Source organism: Danio rerio, chromosome 21, assembly GCF_052040795.2.
Source record: "Danio rerio strain M-AB ecotype USA chromosome 21, GRCz13ab, whole genome shotgun sequence".
NCBI lineage: Eukaryota > Metazoa > Chordata > Actinopteri > Cypriniformes > Danionidae > Danio > Danio rerio.
In genome coordinates, this window is record NC_141041.1 from 44,136,646 (window position 1) to 44,163,927 (window position 27,282).

The 27,282-nt window shown below is 40.1% G+C and overlaps 1 protein-coding gene and 1 long non-coding RNA gene across 7 annotated transcripts in view; one reads left to right on the plus strand and one right to left on the minus strand.

Moving 5' to 3' along the window:
* LOC147838945 (uncharacterized) overlaps positions 1-27,282 on the minus strand; it is a 1,276,407-nt gene that overhangs the window by 1,241,992 nt on the left and 7,133 nt on the right. The window lies entirely within an intron of this gene.
* cluhb (CLUH binding protein of NUMT mRNA b) overlaps positions 1,481-27,282 on the plus strand; it is a 58,344-nt gene continuing 32,542 nt past the window's right edge. For 3 of the 6 annotated variants that reach the window (XR_015520511.1, XR_015520510.1, XR_015520512.1), the window contains exons 1-12: positions 1,481-3,691; positions 7,261-7,418; positions 7,584-7,755; positions 10,267-10,410; positions 12,757-12,890; positions 14,969-15,123; positions 15,763-15,888; positions 18,122-18,269; positions 18,345-18,437; positions 19,579-19,973; positions 23,017-23,316; positions 24,534-24,849. Coding sequence is in view for 3 of the 6 variants with exons in the window: in XM_087301737.1 (XP_087157863.1) it covers positions 2,497-3,691; positions 7,261-7,418; positions 7,584-7,755; positions 10,267-10,410; positions 12,757-12,890; positions 14,969-15,123; positions 15,763-15,888; positions 18,122-18,269; positions 18,345-18,437; positions 19,579-19,973; positions 23,017-23,316; positions 24,590-24,849 (3,280 nt within the window). In the remaining 3 variants the exon portion in view is untranslated. The remainder of the gene's footprint in view (positions 3,692-7,260; positions 7,419-7,583; positions 7,756-10,266; positions 10,411-12,756; positions 12,891-14,968; positions 15,124-15,762; positions 15,889-18,121; positions 18,270-18,344; positions 18,438-19,578; positions 19,974-23,016; positions 23,317-24,533; positions 24,850-27,282) is intronic. The other 3 variants (XM_087301737.1, XM_087301738.1, XM_087301739.1) reach the window with 1 other exon arrangement.

Here is a 27,282-nt window from a genome sequence, read left to right on the forward strand (position 1 = left end):
CACTGTGCTGATGAAGCAGCTCTACACTGTTCTCTTTAAGAGAAACAGTGAGAGGGTCAAGAAGCTACGACAGCAATATGTTTAGGTATAGTGTATATTCAATTCGATGTCCTATAAGCTTTGCACTTTGCAAGTAGGTAACCTACACAGTAATAGGATTCAGTACAGTTTGGTATACAGTAATGACATGGTTTACATCAATTTTGTTTCAGGGAGTTATGGAATTGGTGGCCAACCTGGCCCCTCATGAATTCATATACATAGATGAGGCAGGACATCAGCATGTCAGGTTATGGTATAATACAAAATGCATGCTTGCCTTTCTCAATGATCTCCACCAAGGCCACCCAAGACTGGTAAATCTCTTCCTTCCACCCTATTCACCTTTCTTCAACTCCAAAGATGAGTACATTTTTGCAGGGAGGTGGAAGATTTATGACCATCAGCCACACGGCCAGATGTCCCTCCTTAAAGCCATGGATGATGGATGCAGGGACATCAGTTGATGATTGATTGCCAAGGGAGGATCTGACATACCAGGCGCCAGGTGGTTTTATCTAAGGTGTATTGCCTTAGATAACATCAAAACAGTGGATTGCATGTTTTGCATGCAAATACCTGTAAATCTGAAACATAAAAATCTCTGCAGTTTTTGTAATGTCTACAATAGTCAGTATTTTGAAACCAGTTGTACTTTTATTGAATGCATGTACCTTGTGAAGTGAAAACAAGTGTTATTCTTGACAGAATAATTTCCTTTTGAGTCAGATTTACAGTGTTTTGATAAAGTTAGTGTGTGCATAGAAAGATGTGCTCTGTATTGAAATGAATAGTCAGTATATATTTAATAAAACATATTTTTGAAAAAAAAAAATTATCAATTTGGCCAATTGTGTTTTGTATAGGTGTGAGTCTGTGTTAAGAAAAAGAGTTAAGAAAAAAGTGAAGTATTGGTAATCGCTTGTTAGCGATTGAAAAAAAAGTAAAATAACAAAAATGGCCAAAACAAAATAACTAAATATATTTCAATAAATAGCCTATATAAAACCATAACAGAATCTAATGATTTCCACAACAAATGCCATTAAAACCATTACAAGCCATTACATTTTAACTATTAAAATCGGCACATTTTAAAGCCATCAAGTGTGTCCATAAGGATTCATTAGATTTTTTACATGCCACCAACCCAATAGACGGCAAAATTTACCTATTAAGACACGACACCTATAGGACCAGTTTTCATTGAAATTTCCATAATGAATATTGACCACATGACTAAACCATTACAAAACCTTTTATTTTTTCTTTTGTATTTTTTTACAGCAAAAAGCACCTTGCTATATAAAAGAACAATAAGAAAGTGACTTAACTGTGTAATAAAACTCCCAAATGGGCAATAATTTTCTTTTTCTTTCTGCCGTTTCTGTCATTACCGTAATTGCAGTAATACGCGCTCATCTCGCCTCAGGCTTTCCTTGTAACGTAATTTTCAAGCAGCGCAGCGACTTGCTGTTTTGACCGCAGTGAAGAGCTTCGACAAGCTTACAGCAATAATAACGTTTTCTACTTCGTTTGGCTTGGTAGCCTATTCTTATTGTGCTGTGGGCTAATCCTTGCACTTCTCCCACTAGTGTGTGCTTTTAAAGCATCTCCTGCACATTCTGCCAGTACTGCAGCAGCAGCTGATTCAAAGCGGACAGCTCGCAGAAAACACGCAGACTCCTGGGGGAAACATGCACTGGCATAGACTGAAGAAGTCATGACGCGTGTTTTTTCTTTAATGAAACCGAAGAAATGAATTGCGGTTTCTCTGGAAGAGGGATGGGATGCAGGAAACTCCGCCGATACTCCTCCGCCCGGGACTGAATGTGTTGGAGGGATGGAGCGGTTCACGAGACCCCGAGTGAAGGACATTAGAGAGCACACTAGTACTGAAATGTGTTGCGTTTGGTTGGAAAACATGGACATATCCTGCTTGGGACGAGCTCTTCTGCCTATCTATGATTCTGTAGAGATTTTTGAGGCATATGGAGTACAAGTACAAAACTGTGAGAAGATGTCTGCATGTTTATTATGGCTTAATAATGCATTAGTTTAACAAATATTGAAATGCTTTGATCGTTAAATCAGTTTATTTTAACCTATGCAATTTTCTGATCTTCTATTAACTGTTTTATATACGTGCATTAATATATAGGACAAACTTTCATCCAGTCAGGCAGTTTATCTATGCATAAATCCTAATTGTATTCTGGCATGCAAACAGTCACATGTCTTTACTATCTACAGCTAAGAAATGCACAGGCCAAGTGCCAGACTTGGTAATTGGGTCTGTCAACTATCTGTCAGGCTTGTCTTTAGATTTAAGTACAAAGCAACATTTTCTAGCTCATTTTAAATCCAAATAAGCTCTAGTAGCTGATTTTGGGCGTACTTGAGTTTTGGGACTTTCAGATTACAGCTCTTTTACTCTTTGGCAATCAAACAGACAGCATGGGAAACATACTTTATTGTTGCCGTAAAGTGTCAGAATATATTACCACCAAGGGAGCTGCTGATCAGACTGAAGAGCACTCGGCACTCTTATCCCAGGAAAATAGCGATGGAGAAAGTGTCTCTCCTTCAAGGACCTCAGCTGATCTGCTGGACTCCCCAGTTCTGGACCAAGATCACCTTTTGTTTCCTGACATTGTGCTCAGCAGCAACCTTCACATCAGAGGAGACTCAACTGAGGCTTTGGAGCTCTTATTGGCAACAAGCGGGCAAGAGGCCAGCAGAGAAGATGGATTTGATGAAAGCAATCTACGAAATGGAGAAGAAAGAAATAGCGGGCTGGTGGGGCCGCCAAGCACAAACATCACAGGCACAAATCAATCACGCTCCATAGAGGATGAATGGCCTCTTCTGTCATCCCTCTACCAAGCACCTGCTGCTCAAAACCGAATATGCACCCATGGATTAGAAGCAGACACTTGTAAACCTGTCTTTGCTCATGGGACAGACGTTTCTTCCGTGTTTGCTGCATCTTCACTAGATGTCTCAAAATGTGACATTGACATCAGTCAGAGAGAAGATGGCTCGACTCAAACAGAGCAGTACAATGAACTCAAAACCCCAAAGGAGCAATTACACGCCGAGAAGAAACAGGACAAAAAGAAACTAAACAAAAGTGGTCCAAACAGTGCAGCACAAGCACATCTAGATGCGATAAAGATGCAACCTGCTTATGGCATTCCAACTGAATGGCCTTTGCTTCAAAAGTCGCAAAGGGAAGCACAAACTTCGGAACTCACAGCACAACCTGATGAAAAACTAGACTTCAAAATAGATGCACAGGCTTCTGAGATACTAGAGATGCGAATTATTAAACACGAGCATGCTACTGAGAAGGAAACGTCTCTTGTAGAGCAACCAGACATTGCTGACATGAGCTCTGGCCTGGAGAGGCAAGAGTTTGGGGAGATGAAGCAAAGCCCTTCACAGATGGACCAGGGTTTTGTTTGGAATAAGGAAGTAGAACAGACGCAGTGGGATTTGGAAGTGCTAAAGCAGAGCTCAGGGTTATCACTGCAGCACTCTGAGCAGACAACCCTCGCTGTGACCCAGGTAGAAAGAAAAGAGGATCAGACTGAGCGCTTCACGCTTTTTGTGGTTGATAAACTGTTCCTGGCCACTCCGAACTTCACAGGTGGGTATTCACAGCTGCACAATATATATTATACAATATTTGAACTGGCGACGCAGTGGCACAGTAGGTAGTGCGGTCGCCTCACAGCAAGAAGGTCACTGGTTCGAGATGTGCCGATATGGAAATTGTTGGCAATGATAATCGATAACTCTTTGGATCTCGATAACCAATGTACCGGGCAATGAATATATATGAGCAATTCCAGCGTTATGGATGTGACATTTGCAGTAAAAACTCACATAGAAAGTATATATAAACATTATATTATAAGTTTTGCTTATATTTTCCAGATCAACTGACCACAGAGTTAAGGGATCAGAAACATATCATTTTGTAAACATGTTTTGTACTTTAAATGAGGAAAATAAGCATGCGTTATGGATGTGACAAAAAAAAAGTCTGCGAGTTTACAGTATACAACACACTTTGCTGAAATTCTGTGAATTAAACTGCACAACCCAAAAGAAATAATGATAATCAAAAGGATAAGAGTTGGCTCTCAATTAAACAAAAAGGATGTTTTTATTTTATATAATAGTTTCACATTTATGAGTAAAAAGTGTCGTTATGGGTGTGACATCTCTCCGTTATGGATGTGACGGATGTGAAATTGCCATTTGTGTCATTCATTTTCTTGTCGGCTTAGTCCCTTTATTAATCCGGGGTCGCCACAGCGGAATTAACTGCCAACTTTTCCAGCAAGTTTTTACGCAGCGGATGCCCTTCCAACCGCAACCCATCTCTGGGAAACATCCACACACACACTACGGACAATTTAGCCTACCCAATTCACCTGTACCACATGTCTTTGGACTGTGGGGGAAACCAGAGCACCCAAAGGAAACCAACGCAAAGGCAGGGAGAACATGCAAACTCCACACAGAAACGCCAACTGAGCCGAGGTTCGAACTTGCGACCCAGCGACCTTCTTGCTGTGAGGCGACAGCACTACCTACTGCGCCACTGCCTCGCCTGCCATGTGTGACTTTTGTAAATCAAATAGAATAGTTTGAAAACACCGACAGATGCATTTTTGAGTATTTCTAAAGTACTGAAAAATACTTGCTTACACTAAAAGATTATGTACTGTATAAGATTCTAATGGTATGATAACTTTGGATAAAAATATCACGGTTTCACTGTATTGTGATTTATTGCTTTAAAAGATATTTGTTTTAAATGTCTAAAAAACGAAAATGTGTTTCCCTTTGGAACACTATATATTTTATTTTGATGAAGTTTTAAAGTATTTTGGAGCAGTAAACATGTCAGGCTAAATCAAATCACTCATTGACTTCTGCTATCTTCATAGTTTCAAAAGCAAAGATTTCTTTACAAATTGAAATAGCATCTTTGGATATATTTTCTGCTGGAGATACTGTTGTCCTAAAAAAAAACTTTTCTCATACCTTAGGAACAGGCTTGCAGAAAATGTTGTCGGTTTTAAAACCTTGACTTATTCAAACCGCGATATACCTTGAAAACAGTTAATGTTCCATGCCTGGTTTCTACTGAGCTTGATAGGCATACAGTAAGACAGCTCACGTTATTTAACTGCAGAAAACAAAACGTCTAGATATTTTTCCAGTAAAATCAGAGGTCCTCGTTCATGTCATGTGAAGGCACCAATCAAAACGCTCATGGCAATCAGCAAACATTTAAAGTGTATCCACCAGTGGAAAAATTATTTTACATAGCAATCCCTATTTTGTTTTTTTGTTTTTTCCTAAAGTAAATTAGTAAAGTGGTATGAGATGAGCCACACTTAAAAGTAAGTTCACTTAAAAGTTTAAAAGTAAGTTACATGCTAGTAATTTACTTTGCTTTATTATATTTATAATGAAGTGATATGCATTTGAGTGTGCTATGAGTGCCTGGGGGCACAGGTCAAGAAAGTTTATTTTCCTTAGAGAGACATTTAATTTCGTACAAATGATAAATGGCAAATATTGGCCGATATATTTTCCTTGGTGTTACATTAATATTACTATTAAAAATGACCACTTAACCACTGATAAATCCTGATTTTAATACTGAGAGTTGGGAATCACTTTATTTTCATGGTCCCTTGAACACATTTTGTTAACTATAAGTTACATTGCAACTACATGCTAACTGATTCTCATTCGACTATTAGACTGTCAGGTTAGGGTTAGTTGGTGTAACTGTAACAGTATCAGCAGATATTAAGCAGACAGTCTACTTAATACACAAGTATATTTTGTGCTGAAACTAATAGATGTCTTTAAGTATATAAAATCTAATAATCATTTAAGAATAGCCCAAAATAGACTAGTCATCATCTACACAGGAAAGAACGACAACACTTGTGTATCTGTCTTATCAGTTTGATTTCACTGACATTTCATTTTTAATTACACTATTTAGATTTTCACCAAAAGCTCAAATTTAGGGCCTACTCACACTATGAGTACCGTGCCCAGGCCAGTTTCCCGGATCGTTTGAGAAGTGTGAGTGCGCTGAATCGGGCTCAAGCACGGTTCACTTGGCCGGCCCTGGCCCGGTTGGAAGAGGTGGGCCTCAGCGCGGTTCACTCTCGCTTTCAGTTTCGGGCTTTGGCGCGTTTTGCACTCACACTACAAACGTACCGCGCCAAAGCCCGAAACTGAAAGCGAGACGTGACCTTTAAGGGACTGTTTCATATGGATTTATTAAACATTCTTACTGTTCAGTGAACGCAAACTGCCCTAGCTTATTAAATACGCAAATCCCTCACTGCATGACAGCTGCGCGCCTTCAGCAGACCTCCTCATTCCTGCAGCATGAGAGCTTTATGATTGTTTATGAGCGCCGAAAGTGGCGGATCTGTTCAGCGAAATATCTGACTGCGCGTCACTGCATCCCTAAGGACTGTTTGGCAAAATATTTGACTGCATAACAAATGACTGAAACGATATAACTAGAGAAATCTCCACTGTGCTGCTATGTGAGAGCGCTTCTCACTGAACAGCACAGCAGCGATGACGTAAGCATGTCCAGGCCCTATTGTGGTGTGAGTGCGGGCCGTCGGGGGAAACGGGAGGGGGGACAAGCGTGCTTTGGCCCGGTTTGAGGCAACTGTACCTAGTGTGAGTACGGCCTAGTTGGCTTGTTGCTGCAATGTAGCTTAAAGCCAAACCACACCTCATAGACAAATGCCAACAAACAAGCAGGCTGTTGTATTTGCAAGGTTTTGAAAAAAAAATATTGAAATGTTCACACTGCCCCAACAATTGCCACTCACAAAAGTTAAATAATTCATAAGAAATATTCTCATGGCTAAACAGACATATATGTTATCAGATTTAAGTCTGAGTTTGTTGTCATTTATTGGAAAATGATTTCACACTGCTCAGACGTCACACAATCCAACAAACAGATGTTCATTTGGGGGAGTTGGCCTTCATCGTCAACAAAATGTGCAAAAAGTACCATCAAAAATAAGTGATAACAATATTTCCTTTCCTATCATCTAATGCTTACATACAATTAATCTTCATTAACACTAATAAATGTAAACATTGCTAATTCTGTTGTGATTAATATCATTTTCGAATTGAAAATACAAGCCTCCAGCCCTGACACCATGACCAGTGGCAACGTACTAGATGGCCCAGCAGAAGGGACAGCAGAGCAGGTTTCTGCTGTTCCAGACATCGACCCTTGTGAGGATGCAGGATTCACAGTCAAGATCCAGGCTCCTGGAACAGAACCAAGAGACTTCCAGGTAAAACCCAGGCTTGTCACTCAGAAAAGCTTTCCACTCTTGAGCTACTGTTAGTTAACTCTTGGAAGCAGAGTAGTAATTAACACTTCCAACCAATTTTGCTCCATATAGTTTTACACTCATATGCTTTCATATCTGTGTCTGTATGTCTATATTGTGTTCAAGGTGTCACCTTTAGCTACGGTGCAGGAAATTAAGCAAGTATTGATGGACCAAGAGGAGACCAGTCGGCGCACATGCTTTTCCCTGCAGCTGAATGGAGTCACTCTCGACAACTTTACCCATCTTAGATCCATACCAGATCTTCAGGAGGGCTCTGTTCTGAGTGTTGTTGAGGGTAAGACACTAAAACCTACCCAACCTCAAATCTGAGGGATTTATTTTATTGCCCCAGGAGTTCATAGTTTTGTTAGTCTACCCCAAAATGATAATTTCCTCCTAATTTAGTTACTGAAGTGGTTCTTGAGCCTAGTTTATACTTCTGCGTCAAGTGACCGGCGTGACCCATGGCGCATGCAATGCGCGTAGCTGTGCTTTTATACTTCTGCGCGCTGTCTCTGTTGGTCTGCATTAACACATCCCAAACGCTAGTTGGCAGTGAGGTGTAAATGTTTCTCTGTGTCGAGTTTCTTCTCTGCTGTTTTGCTTTTCCTGAACACTTCCTGGATGTACAAGTGGCTCAAACTCGCTCATTTTGAGGCAGGAACCGGCGGACGTGCAACAACTTTAACTATGAGGTAAACACAAAACAAAACTTTCTCCTTCACGGGACTCCACACTTGTAAACAATCGCTCCATTGGGCTCGCGTCCAGCTCACGCCATTCGCGCAGCTCTCGGTCCCGCCCAGACTCGTCAGCGCTAACAAGCTGACCAATCACAGAGCTTGCGCTACGCGTCGTTGTGACGTGTAGTTACAATTTTTTAGAGGTACACGTCAGCGACGCCGACGCAGTTTGACGCAGAAGTATAAATCAGCCTTTAAATGTTCACAACACAAAACAAATTATTCTGAAGAATGTTTGAAGAATCCATAGTAAAACAAAAATAATAAGGAAGTCAATAGCTGCTTTGTGAAATAGTTGGTTAATGGAAACTCAGTAGTTTTGCAATAATTTTTAATTGACATTAGACCATTTTGGAAACATTTTGGTCAAATCTGTGATTAAAACCATCCTACTGAAAATTGAATTTGCATGATTGAATTAAAAACTCTCCTTCGATTTATTGAGCATCAGAAAGCTTAAAGGGGTGGTCCTGTAACGAAGGGTCTGACACAGAGGGATCCATTTGCAGTATATTTATTAAACAGAGTTTAATAACAATAAGCACACAGATGTTAAGCGTGTGCGAACTCACATCAAACACAGTTGTAGTTAGTCGAAGGGCTGGCGGCAGGCAAACAGAAGGTGAGTATTCAGGCATGGGTCAAAGGCAGTGTGCTGCTTATATGTGTGAGCGATTGGGAAATGTGCTGCAGGTGTATGTGCCAATCAGTCAGTGGGAATGACGTAATGTCAAAAGTCTGGTGATGATGACCTCTGCTGGCCAGCGAGGGGAATGACTGGGACAGGTCCACTACGATGTTATATTTTAAACTTTAGTTGATCTGCAATGTAGCTGTGTGAACATAAACAACATCGTAATACGCTCAAAGGTCAATGCAAAGGGAGACATTGGCTTTTACAGAGTTAGCTTAGCAAAACCTACAGCTTTAGCTTCAAACTGATATATATCAGTCAAACCGCTGTAAACACCCTCAATCTTCACCAGCGCTGCAGTGTCTCTCTGTGCGGCCGCTTTCCCTACATTATACATCTCAAATAACAAACTTGCAAAAGATATGGCACATGCTATAAAATAACACATGCTTATCTTGAATATATGTGAAGGACACTTGTCAGATTTTATTTTAGAGAGCAAGCGTGAGGTTCTTTTTCGTTTTCTGTCTGATTAAGGCACAATCTGATAACTTCTAACAGCTACTGTTTACACAGAGCAAAAGCGCGTGCCTGTAGGGGCGTGATGTGGAGCCGGTCCACGAATCACTGCACATTATGTTAGCTGACCAAGCAGAGCCTTTTGAGAGCGGGCTTTTGGAGAAACTTTCATTTTCATGTTAGCTGAGAAGCTTTTTATAGTCAAAGATATACGGTATGAAAAAATAAAGTGATTTTCTACAAATGAAGCATGGGCACACATTGCTTTGTATCTTATAAATACAACCAAGCCTTAAAAACAATCTGTGGACCACCCCTTTAATTACTTTAAATGCATATACAGCTGTGTAAAAATAACTGTGTCAGTCTTAAACAGTCTTAAAATGTCTTATACTTAGAAACTATATTTATAACTAATTTTATTGTCTTTTGTTCATAAATTTAGTTTTTAAAGAGTCTCTTTTTAAATGATGTTGAAAAATATTTATGAATACAACTAGGGTCTGCTTGTTTTGACACATTATTCAAAATTTGTGGCTAAGAAATAGCTAATTAGAATTATTTTTTTGATGGGGCAAGTACATTTTTATTTTGCTAGGCCATTAAAATAATCCTTAGCATTTAGCTCTAAATAAGTCTGAAATGTCATTCTTCACTGTCTTAAAAAAGTCTTTAAAAAGTTGACTCTGTGAAACCTCCAGAAAACCTGTTTTCATTGCTGTTCACTCTGTATCTTCAGTAAATCCTGCCAGCAAGCTTTTTACCAGTAGCTTTTGCTGATGCAAGCTTTCAGTATATCTGATATAAATCACAAGAAGACCTTACGCTATATATCAGTAATAAACAGACTGAACCATAAACTGACTGACTAACTGATTTCTGTTCTCTCTCTCCTTTGAAAACGACCAAGAGCCGTACAGCGTTCGAGAAGTGCGTATGCATTTGAGCCACATCAGAGAGCTTTTAAAGAGCCTGGACCTCACAGATGGCTATAACGGGGTGGAGGGCAGCTCACCGTCCTTTCTCAGCTGCGTCACAGAGGAAATTATGGAGGGTAAGATACGAAACTCACAGATGTTTGGTTAAAATAAAATATACAGTAGATTGTGAGAAGTAAATGGAGCAAGATAATTGTTTTTAAATCATACATTTGTTGAAACTTTCTACTTTGGCGCCCAACCCATTTTATTAGCCAAATACAAGTCATTTGTTGATTTTTCCTTTTATGTGAAGAAATCATTAAGTAAAGATCAAGGTCCATGAGGAGATTTTGGAAATTCTAGGGATGTAACAATATTGTAAATACCGTCATACCGCAATAGTAATTTTTTTCAATATTACCGTAGGCGAATGACTCAATAAAACTTATGAGAAAAGTTTGCTTAGCCGAATGAAGCGAACGGGAGGTAGCGGGAACTACAATTCCCATCAGCCTAGGCGTGGCCATCATCCTTTGCGGTCTGTTGTCACTACAGATCCAATAATGCAAAAATGGAGTGTGCTGCTAGTAGCGGGAAGAAAAAGAGCTGAAAATGATCAAACCTAAAGCGGGTTTTAAATCGGACGTGTGGAAGCATTTCGATTTCTTTGTAAAAAGATATGAAAAAGGAGAAAAGGTGACAGAAAAAGAATAAAACAGTATGCAGGCACTGCCAGACTGTGGTGAAATAAAAGTCGGGGAATACGACTAAAAACAGTCATGGGGACTGCAGAACACAGCACACTTGTTAGATTGATGCAGACATTGACTTGTACCGTAAAGAGATCTCTATCTCACTCATGGCTTGTCCTCTTAAGTGGTGGAAATACAATGCACAACGTTACCCACTGCTGTCAACCTTGCCTAAATCATATCTCTCTGTCCCAGAAACCTCAGTCAACCTTTTTTTTCTATTGCATGGGACATGCCCAGAGATCCCAGCTTTTACCAGATTATAGTTATATGATAATTTTCCTTAAAAACCCATCTCTATCTAAGTGAGTGAGTGATTAAATGTTGAATGTGATGAGCTTTCAACAATACTAAATTGAAACTTTATTTGTTTTATATGGTTTAATAGTTTTTTGTTATTAAAATAAAAAAAATTAAGTTCCTGTTTCGAAACTTACAGATAGATGGCTACTTTGTATGTCATTGATATGTTCAGTGCTAAGGTAAATAAACACTTTTGGCACTTTTTTCGAGTCTTTTCGTTAGTTTTGTTTTTCCTGTAAATTATTCAATACATACCATACCGTGCCATTCATATCGAGCTATTATCGTACCGTGAAATTCTGATACCGTTACATCCCTAGGAAACTGTAAATATATCAAAACCTTTTTATTGGTAATAAGTATTTGCAAAGAACTTGGACAATATTTCGATTTTTTTTTTTTGACCTCAGATTCTACATTCATATAGTTGTATATTAGCCAAATATTGTCCTTTCCTAACAAACCATACATCTATGGAAAGCTTACTTATTTAACTATCAGATGATGTGTAAAACCCAATTTCCAAACATTTACAGTTATGATGTTTTTGATGTTTGATGTCAAAATCTATGACGAAAACACATCCATATTGTAAATCTCTACAGTGAAGATCAAAATTAGATTTCAAGCCATAATTTCTGAATTTTTTCACTTAAGTTTACCCTGAATGCCTGCGTGTGACTTCCTCTGTTTGAAACAAAGCACAGGAGCATCCGAGAAATACATCAGCAGCGCAAATGTGTGTCCTACACTGACATTGAGAAGCACACATACTCAGACTAAGAAGAATAAAGTCAGTATATTTTGTTTTATGTGAGCACAAAAGTATTTTTGTAGCTTAATAATATTCATTCATTCATTTTCTTTTCGGCTTAGTCTCTTTATTAATCTGGGGTGGCCACAGCAGAATTAGCCGCCAACTTATGCAGCGGATGCCCTTCCAGCTGCAACCCATCACTGGAAAACCCAGACACACTCATTCGTACACCTACACTATGGACAGTTTAGCCTACCCAATTTACCTGTACCGCATGTCTTTGGACTCTGAGGGTAACCAAAGCACCCAGAGGAAACCCACGCTAACACAGGGAGAACAAGCAAACTTTACAAAGAAACGCCAGCTGACCCAGCCGAGGCTCGAACTAGCAACCTTCTTGCTGTGAGGCGACAACACTACCTACTGCGCCACCAAGCTTGATTATATTCCAATTGAATCACTGAAGCAATATGGTCTGTTTTGATGATGTTTTTGGTATTTTTCTGGAGGGGTCAGGACCATTGCTGTCTATAGAGTGCGAGAGAGCTTCCAGATTTCATCTAAAATAACTTAATATGTGTTCCAAAGCTGAATGAAGGTCTCAAAAATTTGGAAGACACGAATGTAAGTAATTAATAACGTAACTTTAATTTTTGGGTGATTCCCAGAGAGCAGCAAACCTAAGCGAAGAGGTGACGGGATGAAGCAGGGTAAACTCAACTGCTGTCCTCCAGATCACCTTCTGCCAGGCTGTAAGGAACGTCTGCTGGTGCCCCTTCAACCTCATTCCGCTTTTGGCAAGGTAAGAAATTGAGGAACTGTGACAGAAACATGTCAGACTGCTATCATTTATGATTGTATGTACGGTTATGTAACGAAGGGTCTGACAGAGGGATCCATTTGCAGTATATTTATTAAACAGAGTTTAATAACAAATAGCACACAGATGTTAAGCGTGTGAACTCACATTAAACACAGTTGTAGTTAGTCGAAGGGCTGGCGGCTGGCAAACACAGGGTGAGTAATCAGGCATGGGTCAAAGGCACGCGACGAGAATCAAAGTTAGGATGCAGGCTAGAGTTCAGGGCAGGCAATACAGAATCGAGAATAGTCCAAAATTGTCAACGGGAAAGCATGCAATGATCAGGAAACGCTCAGTAGTGTTAGCCGGGGCAGAACAAGACTTCGCACTGAACTGTAGTGAGCAAGTGGCTTAAATAGGTGAGTGTGGGTTAGTGGGTTAGTGAGGAACAGGTGTGTGTGCTTATTAGTTTAAGTGGATGATGTAATGTCTAGAAGTCCGGTGATGATGACCTATGCTGGCCAGAGAGGGGAATGACTGGGACTGAGTCGGTGACAGGTTAAAGTCATAGGGCTCTATTTTGACGGTCCATGCGCAGAGCGCCAAACGCAGGGCGCAAACGCTTTCAGGGCTAATTCAAGGATGTGAAATCTGCTTTGCGCAGCGGCGCATGGTCTAAAAGGGTTGAGTTTATTTTCTTAATGAGTTATAGGTGTGTTTTGAGAATAAACCAATTAGAGTCTCATCTCCCATTCCCTTTAAGAGTCAGCTGCGTCGCTCCAAGAGCGCATTCGCTATTTACAGGACGCAAAGTAAGTCTAAGTGGAAAAAATGAGCATTTCACAAGCAAACAGTTAACAGTTTTTTAACAGAAAACTGTTAAACAGAGCATCTACTGCGTGAGAATGAGAGATAATGGAACTACTTTCACATTCGCTCTTGGATAGGGAAACCTTTACGCACAGACATCAATTAGTCTATAAATAAATACTTTTGTTTGTTAAGCGCAATTATTCATTTCAAAACTATTTCTAAATTCAGTTCTAATTTCCAGCAAACGTATAAATGAACAATAATAACGAAGTGTGCTCAAAAACCTGAGTTATATCCTAAAACACATGCTGTGCCCCATATGGTCTAAAACCTGACGGGTGGGAAAATCTAAGCTTGTTTTTAATTAAACAAATATAAACATGGATATAATAAATAATACTGCTAATAATAATAATAACATGATACAAAAGCAAATTGTTATGAATGAACTGAAAAAGCCTCCCGAGATGAAGAAGACATAAAAGCAGTGATTTTTCATATTTATGTAGGCTAGATAATAATATGTTTTGTAATATTTTAATCCTTTATATTTATATCCTATATCTATTCTTATTATATCCTATATATATCCTTAATATTTACATTTTTTCATATGTAAAGATATTTGCCTATTGCTCTCTTGTGCGTATTAAGCAGTGTGTAAGCAAGGCGCAACTCTGCGCCAGAGTTTAGACCGGGTTAGTTTTGGTCTAATGAAAAATCTATTATAGATTCTCAAAATAGCAACGCACCAGCGGTCCACCTCAGAACGCCTTCCTTTTTAGACCAGATTGCCTATGGGCGCACAAATGAGCGCTAATGCATTTGCTATTTAAACAGCGTAGCGCAACGCCTCAAAACGACTCTTGCGCCAAGCTGAAACTACCAAAAGACTACTGCGCCACGCCTTGCGCCACACTGCGCCGGGTGTATGATAGGGCCCGTAATGATTAGCTCCTGTGATAATTTTTCCTTTTTAAATATTTTCCAATTGATGTTTAACAGAGAAAAAAATGTTCACAGTATTTCCTATATTTTTTCTTCTGGAGAAAGTCTTATTTGATTTATTTCCGCTAGAATAAAAGCATTTTTAAAAATATTTTAAAAATTTTAAGGTCAGTATTATTAAGCTATATTTTTTGATTGTCTACAGAACAAAAGTCTTTCAGTTAAATAGAAATTGGGAAAAAATATATAGAGGGGGATAATAATTCAGGAGGGCTAATAAATCTGACTTCAACTGTACTTGTTCATGTTTTAAACAGTCGTCAGAGTGCTTGAAGGTTTTGGCCTCGAGTAGCTGGAATCCTCCGCCTGGAAACAGAAAGATGCACGGAGACCTGATGTATCTGAACGTGGTCACTATGGAGGACAGACACTTCAGTATAACAGCATCCACCCGTGGCTTCTTCATCAATCAGTGAGTTATGAATAGGCCCACACGGAATCTGCGCGCGCAGAATTTTGCAGATTTTCCGAAGAATTTCGCAGATTTCTGCAGATTTTTAGCCCATTATTAGTTCTGTTTATTTACTTGAGTAAAATGTTTAAATCTGAATTTATTCAGTTTTTATTCAGTAATTTATAACTTTTTATTTAATAAATTAAGGTTTTAGTTATGATACTCACTGGATACTCCCAAAATAATTCTGCAAATTTCTGCAGATTTTTAGCCCATTATCAGTTCTGTTTGTTTACTTGAGTAAAATGTGTAAATCTGAATTTATTCAGTTTTTATTCAGTAATTTCTAACTTTTTATTTAATATATTAAGGTTTTAGTTATGATACTCCGCTGGATACTCCCAAAATAATTCCGCAGAAATCCGCAGATTTTTACCAAAATTCTCCGCAGAAATAGCAAAAAACGACGGCAGATTCCGTCTGGCCCTGGTTATGAAGTACAGTTGTCCTCCATGTTGAACTCGAATGTATAGAAATGTATTTTTAAAAGCATTTTAGATTAGTTAAACGGCAATATTTAAACTTATATTATTAAGAATGGTCCGGAGCTCTGCTAATACGTGCCTTCTTCTCACATTTTAAACCTGACTCACACAGATCTACAACATACAGCTTTAATCCAAAACCAGCCGATCCAAGTTTCCTTAGTCACGCTCTGCTGGATCTCCTGACTCAGATCAGCCCAGTCTTCAAGAAGAATTTCGTTGCCTTGCTGAAAAAGAGGTATTTCAGTACTAAGTTAAATCAATGCAAAGAAATTGTGGTAAAGTATGAGTTTTTCAACAAGACTTTATGATTTTAAAATGGGTGGATGTAAGTTACTGAACTGATTAAAAATAACTGGAGGTTTAAAATTATAATACTACATTATTAGTTGCATGTTTTTCATTCTTCATGTTCACACTTCCCTGAGATGGGTTGCAGCTGGAAGGGCATCTGCTGCGTAAAAATGTGCTAGATAAGTTGGCGGTTCATTCCGCAGTGACGACCCCGGATTAATAAAGGGTCTAAGCCGAAAAGAAAATGAATGAATGAATGTTCCAACTTACAGTAATAATAATTTTTTAAAAATCGAAGTAACTGTTTGTTTGTTTAAAAGTAATACATGTTTTGTTGAGCCGCAAGTCATATACATTGTACAGTACTTTCTGTTTTCCTAATGTTAGTAGATGCTAATTTTAAAATACATTTTTTGATGTCAAATATTTCACACATTGTGTATTGCGATAATGAGTTGGAAAATAGTACTATATCTCTTCATTGTGTTTAAATCTATTGCGTGGCCAGTGAAACTGCAATGATCTCTTAACAGTCTTATATTTTAAAAAGGTGATATATGAAGAGGTTTTTTGTTCAATAAATGTTTTGGTTTTTTTTGCAATTGAAATAAAGGGCACCTAGGTTACCCCTTTTTCCAGATCTAAGATAATGCTTTTGTGTCCCCAGAATTTGTCTGTAAAGTTTCAGCTCAAAACACCCATAAGAGTATTTATTATAGCTGTCTGAAGTGTCTGTATTATAGCTGATAAAACACAAGCGGCAACCTCCCGCTCTCCCTCAGGAAGCCAATACGTAAGTAACTAAAACTGCAATTCATCTGAAATTCCGCTAGTCCTGGCCGCTCCTGGCTTCAAAACAGAGCAAATTTCAATTGAGCCCACTGTTAAAATGGCCAACTTTACAGCAGAAAAAAAGGTGTTTACAGCCTGGTAAAAAAAAAGATTTTGGTTAATACAGCTAATATTACCCTTCATGACGACTGTGAGGGGGGGTGAATTTTTTTATAACTCAACCGTTTCCTTTATATTAAGTTATATTAAGTTTGCATAATTAAGGGCGTGGTCACTTGATTGACAGCTAGGTCTCGTTGGTCGCCGTCACGTCACCTCAGCTGAATCCGGCAGGTTAGCCACTGAACTCGGCATATTTATCGTATTTCTGTGTTGTTTTATGTGGCTTTACACAGTCAACTGCCTTTTGGACTTGTTTCCTACAATTATTAGATGGCATGGCATGCTGAGTGCACTTAATGGTGCTCACAAACCATTCACGTGGCCTCCGTTTCCCATGTAAGTAAAGTTATATACTTATATACCATCTCTATACATGTATTTGTTTTATTTAAGATCATTTATCGTTTATATTTATATTTAGAGCTGTAATGCACTCCAGAATCTGTCAGATTGATTAGATGTGGGCTCTAGAACAGACATCTGAAGCGTTGTCATACAGTGTTATGCTGAAGTTCATCAATAGTCTTACATTAACTAACACAGACTATATCTGAAGTGTTTGGAAGTAATTCGCGTTTTCCTCCTGTTGAAAAACGTCATAAGAACAATGTTTAGTGGCCCAATGTACTACAGCAGTGTTTTTAAAAGTCTAAACACTTTATTGATATAGTATACAACCAAGCACAAGTGGTCAGAACATAAACGAGTCACAGGTGATAAAGTATTAAGCGTTCTCCCAAAGTAAACCAGGTGTCTGAACCAGGTCCAATCAAAATGCAGCATGCATCTGTAGCTCCGCTCACTCTCCGCCTCTTTGCCCTTGTTTGGTATCCCGCCGTGGGTGTGATGACACGCGAACAAAATGGCGACGGTTGGCCGCGCCTACTTGTGGCTTCTTTTGCGCTCTTTAGAAACCTATGGGTGACGTCACGGATACTACATCCATATATTTTACAGTCTATGGTAAAACCTGGTTGCTGTTTTTTTTTGTACTGGGCCTTTAAGGCTAGTCCTTCCCGCCCGCCCACCGTTCCCTCGTGGCTGTCGGCAACATGCCTCAACCACCGCTCTCGGCTGCTTCACGAAGCAGATCTCACTTAGCTAAACTAAGCTGTGATTGATTCATGGATTCATTCATTGATGGATTGAGTGATTGGGCATTTATGTTTTATATTAAAATGTAATGTAGAATCTGCAGTAAGTTGTGTTTGTGTTCTCTTTAGAGGGTCTACTCACCCCTTTGAAAGGATTGCGACACCGTTCCAGGTGTTCAGCTGGACCGCTCCAGCTCTGGATCATACACTGGACTGTGTCCGAGCGGAGGATGTCAGCTCTTTCCGCCTGGGTTACGAAGAACACCTGCCTGTTCAGGTAAACATGTTGAATGTCTGAACAGCAGCCAGTTACACAAGCAGGACTTTACTTATTTTTCTGTGTTAAACAAAGGCCCGGGACTGGAACGAAGAACTTCAGACCACAAGGGAGCTTCCAAGAAAAAACGTAACAGACCGCCTGATAAGGGATCGAGCCATTTTCAAGGTATCCTTAAACTCTTGACATGTTTAATTTACAAAAAAAAAAAGTATTTCTACAGATAAATAAGTAATGTGTGTGGCACTTTGGATAAAAGCATCTGCTAATTGTGAAAACCTAAAAATACATGTCAAAATGTTTAAGCAAAGTTTGTTTGGTACTCATTTGAGAAGTTTAAAATGAACAAAATAAGCTTTCCAACTCATACCATGGACGAACCCATGGGAAGACCGGTGGTGCATAGCATTACAGGCCCTGCACTGTTCTCATGGCTCTCTCCTTTATGACATTAATTTTAATATCCTAATAATTTATTCAGTCATTTCAATCAAAAGTTCTGATTTATTTAAAAAAATAAAAATACACCTCACATTCACCCACACAGTGTTGAGTCTTGTTCCCCTATAACATCTCTAGCGTTTTTCTTGCCTTGTCCTTCTGTGTTTTTTTTATTTTTTCTTAAGATTTATTTTTGGCCTTTTTGCTTTTATTAGATAGGACAGTATTTAGTGAGGAAGCGAATTTGGAGAGAGAGAAAGGGGGTAGGGAAATGTTCTCGAGCCGGGATTCAATCTCAGGACACCCTGACGTGCTACTGCACTATATGTCGACGCGCTAACCACTAGGCTATTGCGCCCATCGTACTGTTTTTTTTTATCTTTGCTTTGTTCATTGTTTTGTGTTGTTTTGTGCCTGTCCCGACCAGTCACCTGCTGACTATGCTGTAGGATTACCCTCATGTTACTGTTTGCTTCTGTTTAACCGTTGCCTGCCTGACTAAGCTATTGATAAACTGCATTTGGACTCTAATTGTACCCATTGTACCCCGACTCGCATTACGAATGTCTTGTATGTATAAAAACTCTCGACTCGCGTTACGAATGTCTTGTATAAATAAAAACAGTGATATTTTGGCTTTAAAAACTTTATATGTAAACATTTATATTATTACAATTATTACAAATATTAAATATAAATAATATTCACATCATTAAAACATAATATTATTACAGTAAATATTTACAGTATGACAAAAAACAAACCTTTAAGTTGTGAAAAGCCTAAATTGTAACATCAAGACTATTTAGTTTAAATGAGAAACTTATCTGAAAACTAGATGAGTAACACCTTTCACCACCTTCCTCAGGTTAACAGTGATTTTGTGAGCGCGGCCACTCGAGGAGCGATGGCAGTGGTGGACGGAAACGTGATGCCCATCAACCCCAGTGAAGAACCACGACAGCAGATGTTCGTCTGGAACAACATTTTCTTCGGTCTGGGCTTCGATGTGCGGGACCAGTACAGAGAGTTGGGAGGAGACTCTGCAGCCCACGCAGCTCCTGTCCTTGACCTGAACGGTGTGAAGGCGTATTGGGTCATGGATCAGGAAGATCTCTATCTGATCGGTACTGCAGTAATTGATTACCGAGGGTATCGCGTTACTGCCAAAACTATCATGCCAGGAATCCTGGAGCGGGACCAAGAACAAAGTGTCGTCTACGGCTCCATTGACTTCGGCAAGACAGTCGTGTCTGATGACAGGTAACGTCCCGTTTAGACTACACAATTTTATTTTTGCTTATGACAGTCACTCTGTAAAATTATGGGATTTTGTCTTGAAATAATCCTGAGATGGTGCCATATACTGTTTGCCAGACAGACACGATGCTTCCCAGTCAATCACTGCATGAAATCTACAATGCAAAGAAGTTTACACCAGATATGTTTCAAGAGTTCACACTTAGCTGATGATTTATAAAAGCTTGTTTGGCATGCTGTCCCGGGAGAGAGCTCCGAGCTCAAGGACTCCTCGAGTCCGGGGCTTCCTCCCGTTTGGCAGAGCGAGAGGGGAGCCTGAGCTCGGTGGATCTCAGAACTCCCCTGCTGCGGTAGCTAAGGGAACACGAGGGTTAGACAAATGCTTGGTTGTAATGTATGTTGAATGTCTTTGGATGGTGGGAGGAAACCGGAGCACCCGGGGAAAACCCACGCGGACACAGGGAGAACATACAAACTCCTCACAGAAACACCCACCGGTCCTGTTCTTGCTGTGGGGCTCGCAGTCCTAACCACTGGGCCGCCGTGTCGCCCAGTCAGAGGTAAAGGAGGAGAAAAAGGGGAGTAGGGGGGTTTCTTCCAATCGAAGATAAAGTGAACTGAAAACTGTGGTTATTTATAGTAGCTTGGGCTCGAATGATTGGAAGATACTAGGGATGTAATTGTATTGTAAATACCGTCATACCGCAATATTATTTTTTTTCGATATTACCGTAGTCGCATGACTCGGTAAAACTATAGGTCTTCTGAGAAAATTTGCTTAGGCGAATGAAGCGAACGGGAGGTACTGGAAACTACAATTCCCATCAGCCCAGGCTTGGCCATAATCCCTTGCGGTCTGTTGTCGCTACAGATCCAGTAATGCGGAAATGGAGTGTGCTGCTAGAAGCGGGGATCAAAAAGAGCTGGGTGTTGTCGCTGCGCGCGTACTGAATAGTGGTGTTGTCGCGCGAGTTCTTATCAGCTGTGTTGTCGCGCGCGTACTGTAAAGCGGGGACGGAGGGTATGTCGCGTCGCGGGGGCACTTTTGATCATTTTGGAAGGGAACTTTCTATCCAAGACTAAAAAGGGCATGTGCACTGCACAGGTTGAGCACTGTGTGTGCACGTGCCTGCAAGTTGGGGAATACGACTAATAATCAGTCATGGGGATTGCAGAAACACAGCACACTGTTCAGATTGATGCAGACATGAGACCTCTATCTCACTCATGGTTTGTCCTCTCAAGTGGTGGAAAGACAATGCACAACGTTACCCACTGCTGTCAACCTGGGCCAAGTCATATCTCTCTTGTCCCAGAAACCTCAGTCCCAAATGAGAGGGTTTTTTTCTGTTGCAGGGGACATTGTAAATACCCAGAGATACCAGATTATATTTATATGATAATTTTCCTTTAAACCCATCTCTATCTAAGTGAGTGAGTGATTAAATGTTGAATGTGATGAGTTTTCAACACTACTAAATTGAAACTTAATTTTTTTACATGGTTTAATATTTTTTTGTTATTAAAATTGAAGTTCCTGTTTCAAAGCTTACAGATAGATGGCTAATTTGTATGTCATTGACACTTTTGGCACTTTTTTGAAGTATTTTCATAAGTTTTGTTTTTTTCCTGTAAATGATTCAATAAATACCATACCGTGACATTCATACCGAGGTATTACCGTACCGTGAAATTCTGATACCGTTACATCCCTAGAAGATACTGATTAGCAAATTCGAGACCGGCCGTGATAAATCATAAGCACGTGATCTTCTCGAAATTAGTTTATGAATAAACTTCACTTCTGCTCTGTCATGGTAGTCTCTCTGTGACACATCATTTAGACAAGCATACTATTGCCATAACTCCACAAGGCTTTCTTTAGTTTCATGTCCAACGTAGAGCACAGTCTTCTCTCTTTTGTTTCGCCATTTTAAAAGCTGCGTATAGAAGAGATTCTGTACTCCCACTGGTTAATGACACTTATTTAACAGAACCCATCATGGACGAAGGGGAAAAACTAAACATGAGAGACTGTTTGTGTTGACGTTGCTTCGGCTGTCAAGCACTTTGATACGCTACATGACAAAAAATCTAAATCTTTCGTGCCGATTCCCATTTGCTATCTACAAATGGGCGACACAATGGCGCAGTAGGTAGTGCTGTCACCTCACAGCAAAAAGGTCGCTGGTTCGAGCCTCGGCTGGGTTGTTCTCCCTGCATTTGTGTGGGTTTCCCCAAAGACATGCGGTACAGGTGAATTGGGTAGGCTAAATTGGCTGTAGTGTATGAGTGTGAATAAGTGTGTGTGGATGTTTCTCAGAGATGGGTTGCGGCTGGAAGGGCATCCGCTGCGTAAAAACGTGCTGGATATGAGGCCGGTTCAATCCGCTGTGGCCACCCCAGATTAATAATGGAACTAAGCGGAAAAGATAATGAATGAATGAATGAATATCTACAAATGCCCACGACATCCTACATCAAGCAAATTTATTCAATCGAATGTGGACAGGTATCATTTATACTGATAACGAGTTCGAACAGATTAATACTGGTTAAAACAGCCATTAATACAGATAATGTTGGAGGACTGAGAAGCCTCTTAAAGAAGAAGGTACAGGTCTGTGAGAGACAGAAGTCTTGCTTGTTTGTAGGTGATCAAATACTTTTGCAGAAGAATTTACCAATTAATTAATTAAAAATCCTACAATGTCATTTTTTTTTTTGGATTTTGTTTCTCATTTTGTCTCTCATAGTTAAGGTATAGCTATAATGAATATTACAGGCCTCTCTCATCTTTTTAAGTGGGAGAACTTGCACAATAAGGTGGCTGCCTAAATACTTTTTTGCCCCACTGTGAATACATGCACACTTTTTTTGAAGACATGGTAATATTCCTCCTGCCTGTAAAATCTTTGATCTATGATAATTGCATCAAGTGATTGATATAATTGCAAACATAGCCTTTAAAAAAATGAAGACAATAATGACTCTGTATAGTAAATGCTCCTGGAATTATATCATATATATTTCTGTCTGTGTGCAGGTATCTGGAGCTGCTTGACAAACCCAGTAAGAAGCTGAGGGTGCAACGTCACCGCGTCCTGAACAAGGACGACACTACAGTAGAGTTATGCTCCTCGGTGGAGCACAAGGGCATTGTGGGTAATGATGGTCGGCACTACATCCTGGATCTACTTTTCACTTTCCCACCCGACCTTAACTTCCTGCATGTTGAAGGAGAGCATTTAAATCCTGTGTGTCAGCAACTGGGCTTCCCAAGGCTTCATCCTCATCGGCTGGTTTGTCTGAGACAGGAGCTCCTTGACGCCTTTGTGGAGCACAGGTAAATATATTCACTTGTGCTGTGATTAATATACAGATGAATCATTTAAAATCAAATGAAGCACATATATATATTTAAATATATATATATATATCATTTTTGTCAGTCATCTGACAAAATCCACATCTCTCATTGGCCAGATGTTATTGAACATATATCCTAAACTGCTTATTGATTGGTCAGAATTCGCGTGCGGGAAAATGCCAATGAACTCCCGCAGGTAAACAAAATCGGCAGACGCAAAATGTTGCTTTTTACTATGGAGGGACGACTGCGCTGCTGATTGTATCCCTGCTTTAGACAAACTATACATTCTGGGAATGAAGCGCGGCTGGAAAACGCTGGAAAGTGTTTTAATGCATCACTCGTCACTTCAGGAGGAGGCCTGAATTAATTTAGCTGAATTGCGACATGGTCATCTTGCGGAAATATTACCAACGATCCATCAGGTAATGTTTTCCGCTCCTCTCTCTCTGTTGGTAATTGCTGTCAACAAATATTTTTCCTCCATATCCCATAATGCACAGCCCATCGTCCTACGGCAGCTGAATTAGTCCAAAAGGCGCAGTACTTTTTGCGGTTGGACCTGTTTTAGTACGGATCATATTCTCACCACAAACGAACCGCTCCAGGGTTCGTTGAAAGCGTACCAAGACCAACTCTTCAAGCAGGTCTCGGTACGCTTATTTGGTCTGCTTTAGGTGCGCACTCAAGTACAATTGCTGCACTCTTACCTGCCCAAACGAACCATACCAAAAGGGAAAACGAACTCTAGTGCGATTCAATCGAACTAAATAAGGCAAGTGTGAAAGCACCCTATAACAGATGCCCGAGCCACCTCAGGTGATTCTATCGATGTGGAGGAGCAGCGGCTCTACTCCGAGCTCCTCCCGAGTGACAGAGCTTCTCACCCTATCCATAAGGGTGCGCCCTTGTCACCCTGTGAAGGAAACTCATTTTGGCCATGAGTAGAGTAGGAACATAGATTGACCGGTATATCGAGAGCTTTGCCTTTTAGCCCAGCTCCTTCTTCTGACATTTATTTATTAATTTAAAATAAATTATGTTTAATTAATTTAATAAAAATATATTTACATAGAAATCAGTTATTATTATAAATGTAAACCATCATAATGTTTTGGTTGCGTTTTTGATCAAATAAATGAAATGCTAGCCTTAGTAAACCTAATCTCTGGTAAAACTTTCTTTTATCACAGCGATCTAATGAGACACAACATACAGTGTGACCAAGACTCTTGTTATGTGACTCCAGATACCAGATGTTTATGAAGACCGTCTCCCAAAGTTCTGATGATGACAGAAGAATTTCCCAATCTGATGGCACATCTGTGATCAAGAGCGACCTATCCACTGCACCACAGCTTCCCTTAAATACTGTCAGAATCCCAGAGCAGAAGCCAAAGCAGCCGCACCAAATTACCAACATCCAGCAGAGCTCTTCAATAAAGCAAATCTTCTCCTCCCTCAGGAATACTTTTGACCTCCAATTCAACCCCAACGTCTTCTGTCCAGGTGTGTTGTTAAGAGATTTCTCAATTCTTATTATAAATATGTACATGGTTAAAGGGCCATGAAACCCCCTCGTTTCAGCAGGGTGTTTTCACACCTCTACTTTGGAAAAAGTCAGAAAAGTGGGCGTGTCCAGCTCTGTTTAGGGGGGAGTGTTGGAGAAAGAAAAGAGGCATGGTGTGGGAGTGTCTATTTGGGCGCGCTGACTTTCAGAGTCAAAACACACACACACACACACACACACACACACACACACAAACAAAGGGGAGAAAGTGATGGTGTTTACATGGACATCTGTAGTCGAATTATTTGCCAAATTATTAAATGGTGGACTTTAACTGCAGTTTGGCTCTTTCATTTACAAACGAGATATTTTATTCGAGGAACTGCTCTAGGCGTGTATTTTTCATGCAATGTTTAATACGGCACGGCAAATGAGAGAGAAAAAAACTCAGCATTTCCCGGAACCTTATATGCACACGGAAGGTAGCGTCAGAAAGTCACAAAATGCGGTGAAAATCCTACACGAAGTTAAAGTTTGGTTGTGGTGCTAACATGTTTACACTCGATGCAATAGTTTGTTTGATACGAACAAACTGAATACACAAAGAGCACTGGTCGCTCACTAACCAAATCTGTAGAGACAGGACAATCACCAGCAACTAGAGCCGCGTCTTTATTAAGAGGAGACTACAAGCGAATCCAGATCTCAGCATTTGCAGATGAGAACAGCTTTCAGGTAAACAATAATCCTCCTTAGACACGTAAGTTATTGTTGTCGAGCGTCGCGTACACTGTTAATCCACACATGACTCCAGCTGCGCTCTCACAGAGAGAAAATGAAAACAAAACTTAACTGCAGCAAACTATAAAAGCAACACTTCACGCTTGTTTTGCCAACACAACATGGCGTCTCTGTCGTCTAAACACTGTGACAGTAATGAATATTAATGAAGTTGCACAATAGATTTGTTTGAACCAAGCCTTACTCATGCATTGATGCATCACACTGTAAGATGTAATAAGACACACTCTGGCACAGACGTCCAGTCTGCACGCTGGATTACACGCTATTATGTCATGACCGTGACGCAGCTTCAAAAATTAGTTTCAAACCGGAAGTACGAATTTGATTGAAATAATGCAAAAACAACCAATTTACACTTTTTAGTGAAATATATGTGTCCTAATAGTGTTTTTAGCAGTGTGGGACACACATATGACTGTCAACAGCTCAAAAAATGTGTTTTGGTGTTTCTTGACCCTTTAAATGTGACCATGGACCACAAAACCAGTATTATGTTCATTTATTCATTTATTCATTTATTTTCCTTCGGCATATTCCCTTTATTTACATGTCCAAAATAGTTTTTTTAATTCACCTATAGAGCATGTGTTTGGACTTGTGGGGGAAACCGGAGCACCCGGAGGAAATTCACACTAACACGGGAAGAACATGCAAACTCCACACAGAAATGCCAACTGGCCCAGCTGGGACTCAACCAGCGACCTTCTTGCTGTGAGGTAGAGATCTGCGCAGGACTAAATTTTAAATCCCGCTCCCGCCAGGTTTTAGTCCGAACCTGACCACTCCCGATTATATTCAGCATTTGTTGTCCCGCTGCCCGACCCGCCCCGTTTTCTAAATGCCGTACCCGTTCCCGCTAATAGTAGTGGTGGGGGGAATCTGAACAAAGCCAAAAACCACCCAGCTATACAGAGTCCAGACAGCCTACAACAAGCTGTCTGTATAAACACACACACATAGACACACAGCACCAAGTGACACAGACAGCATCACACTCTCTCTCATTCACACACATACACACACACATAGACAGCAACAAACTCTCTCTCTCATTCACACGCATACACACACATAGACAGCAACAAACAAGCGAAACACAGCATCACACTCTCTCATTCACACATACATACGCGTGCTTGCTCGGGAGTCGGGAGAGATATTGTCAGACCGCCCGTGCTTTATTCAGAAATTTTTTCCCGCTCCACAAGAAATCCGGTCAGGTCCCACGGCTCCCGCGGTACAGCCACAGGAATGCAGACCACTGCATCAGATTCCAGATTTTCCAAATAGTTGTGTCTTGGCCTAAATTTCATTCATTTATTTTCTTTTCAGCTTAGTCCCTTTATTAATCTGGGGTAGCCACAGCGTAATGAACCGCCAACTTATCCAGCATATGTGTTACGCAGCGAATGCCCTTACAGCTGCAACCCATCACTAGGAAACATCCACACACACTCATTCACACACACACAAACACATACACTACGGACAATTTAGCTTAACCACTTCACCTGTACCGCATGTCTTTGAAATTGTGGGGGAAACCGGATCACCCAGAGGAAACCCACAAGAACACGAAGATGCAAACTCCACACAGAAATGCCAACTGACCCAGCCGGCTTGAACCA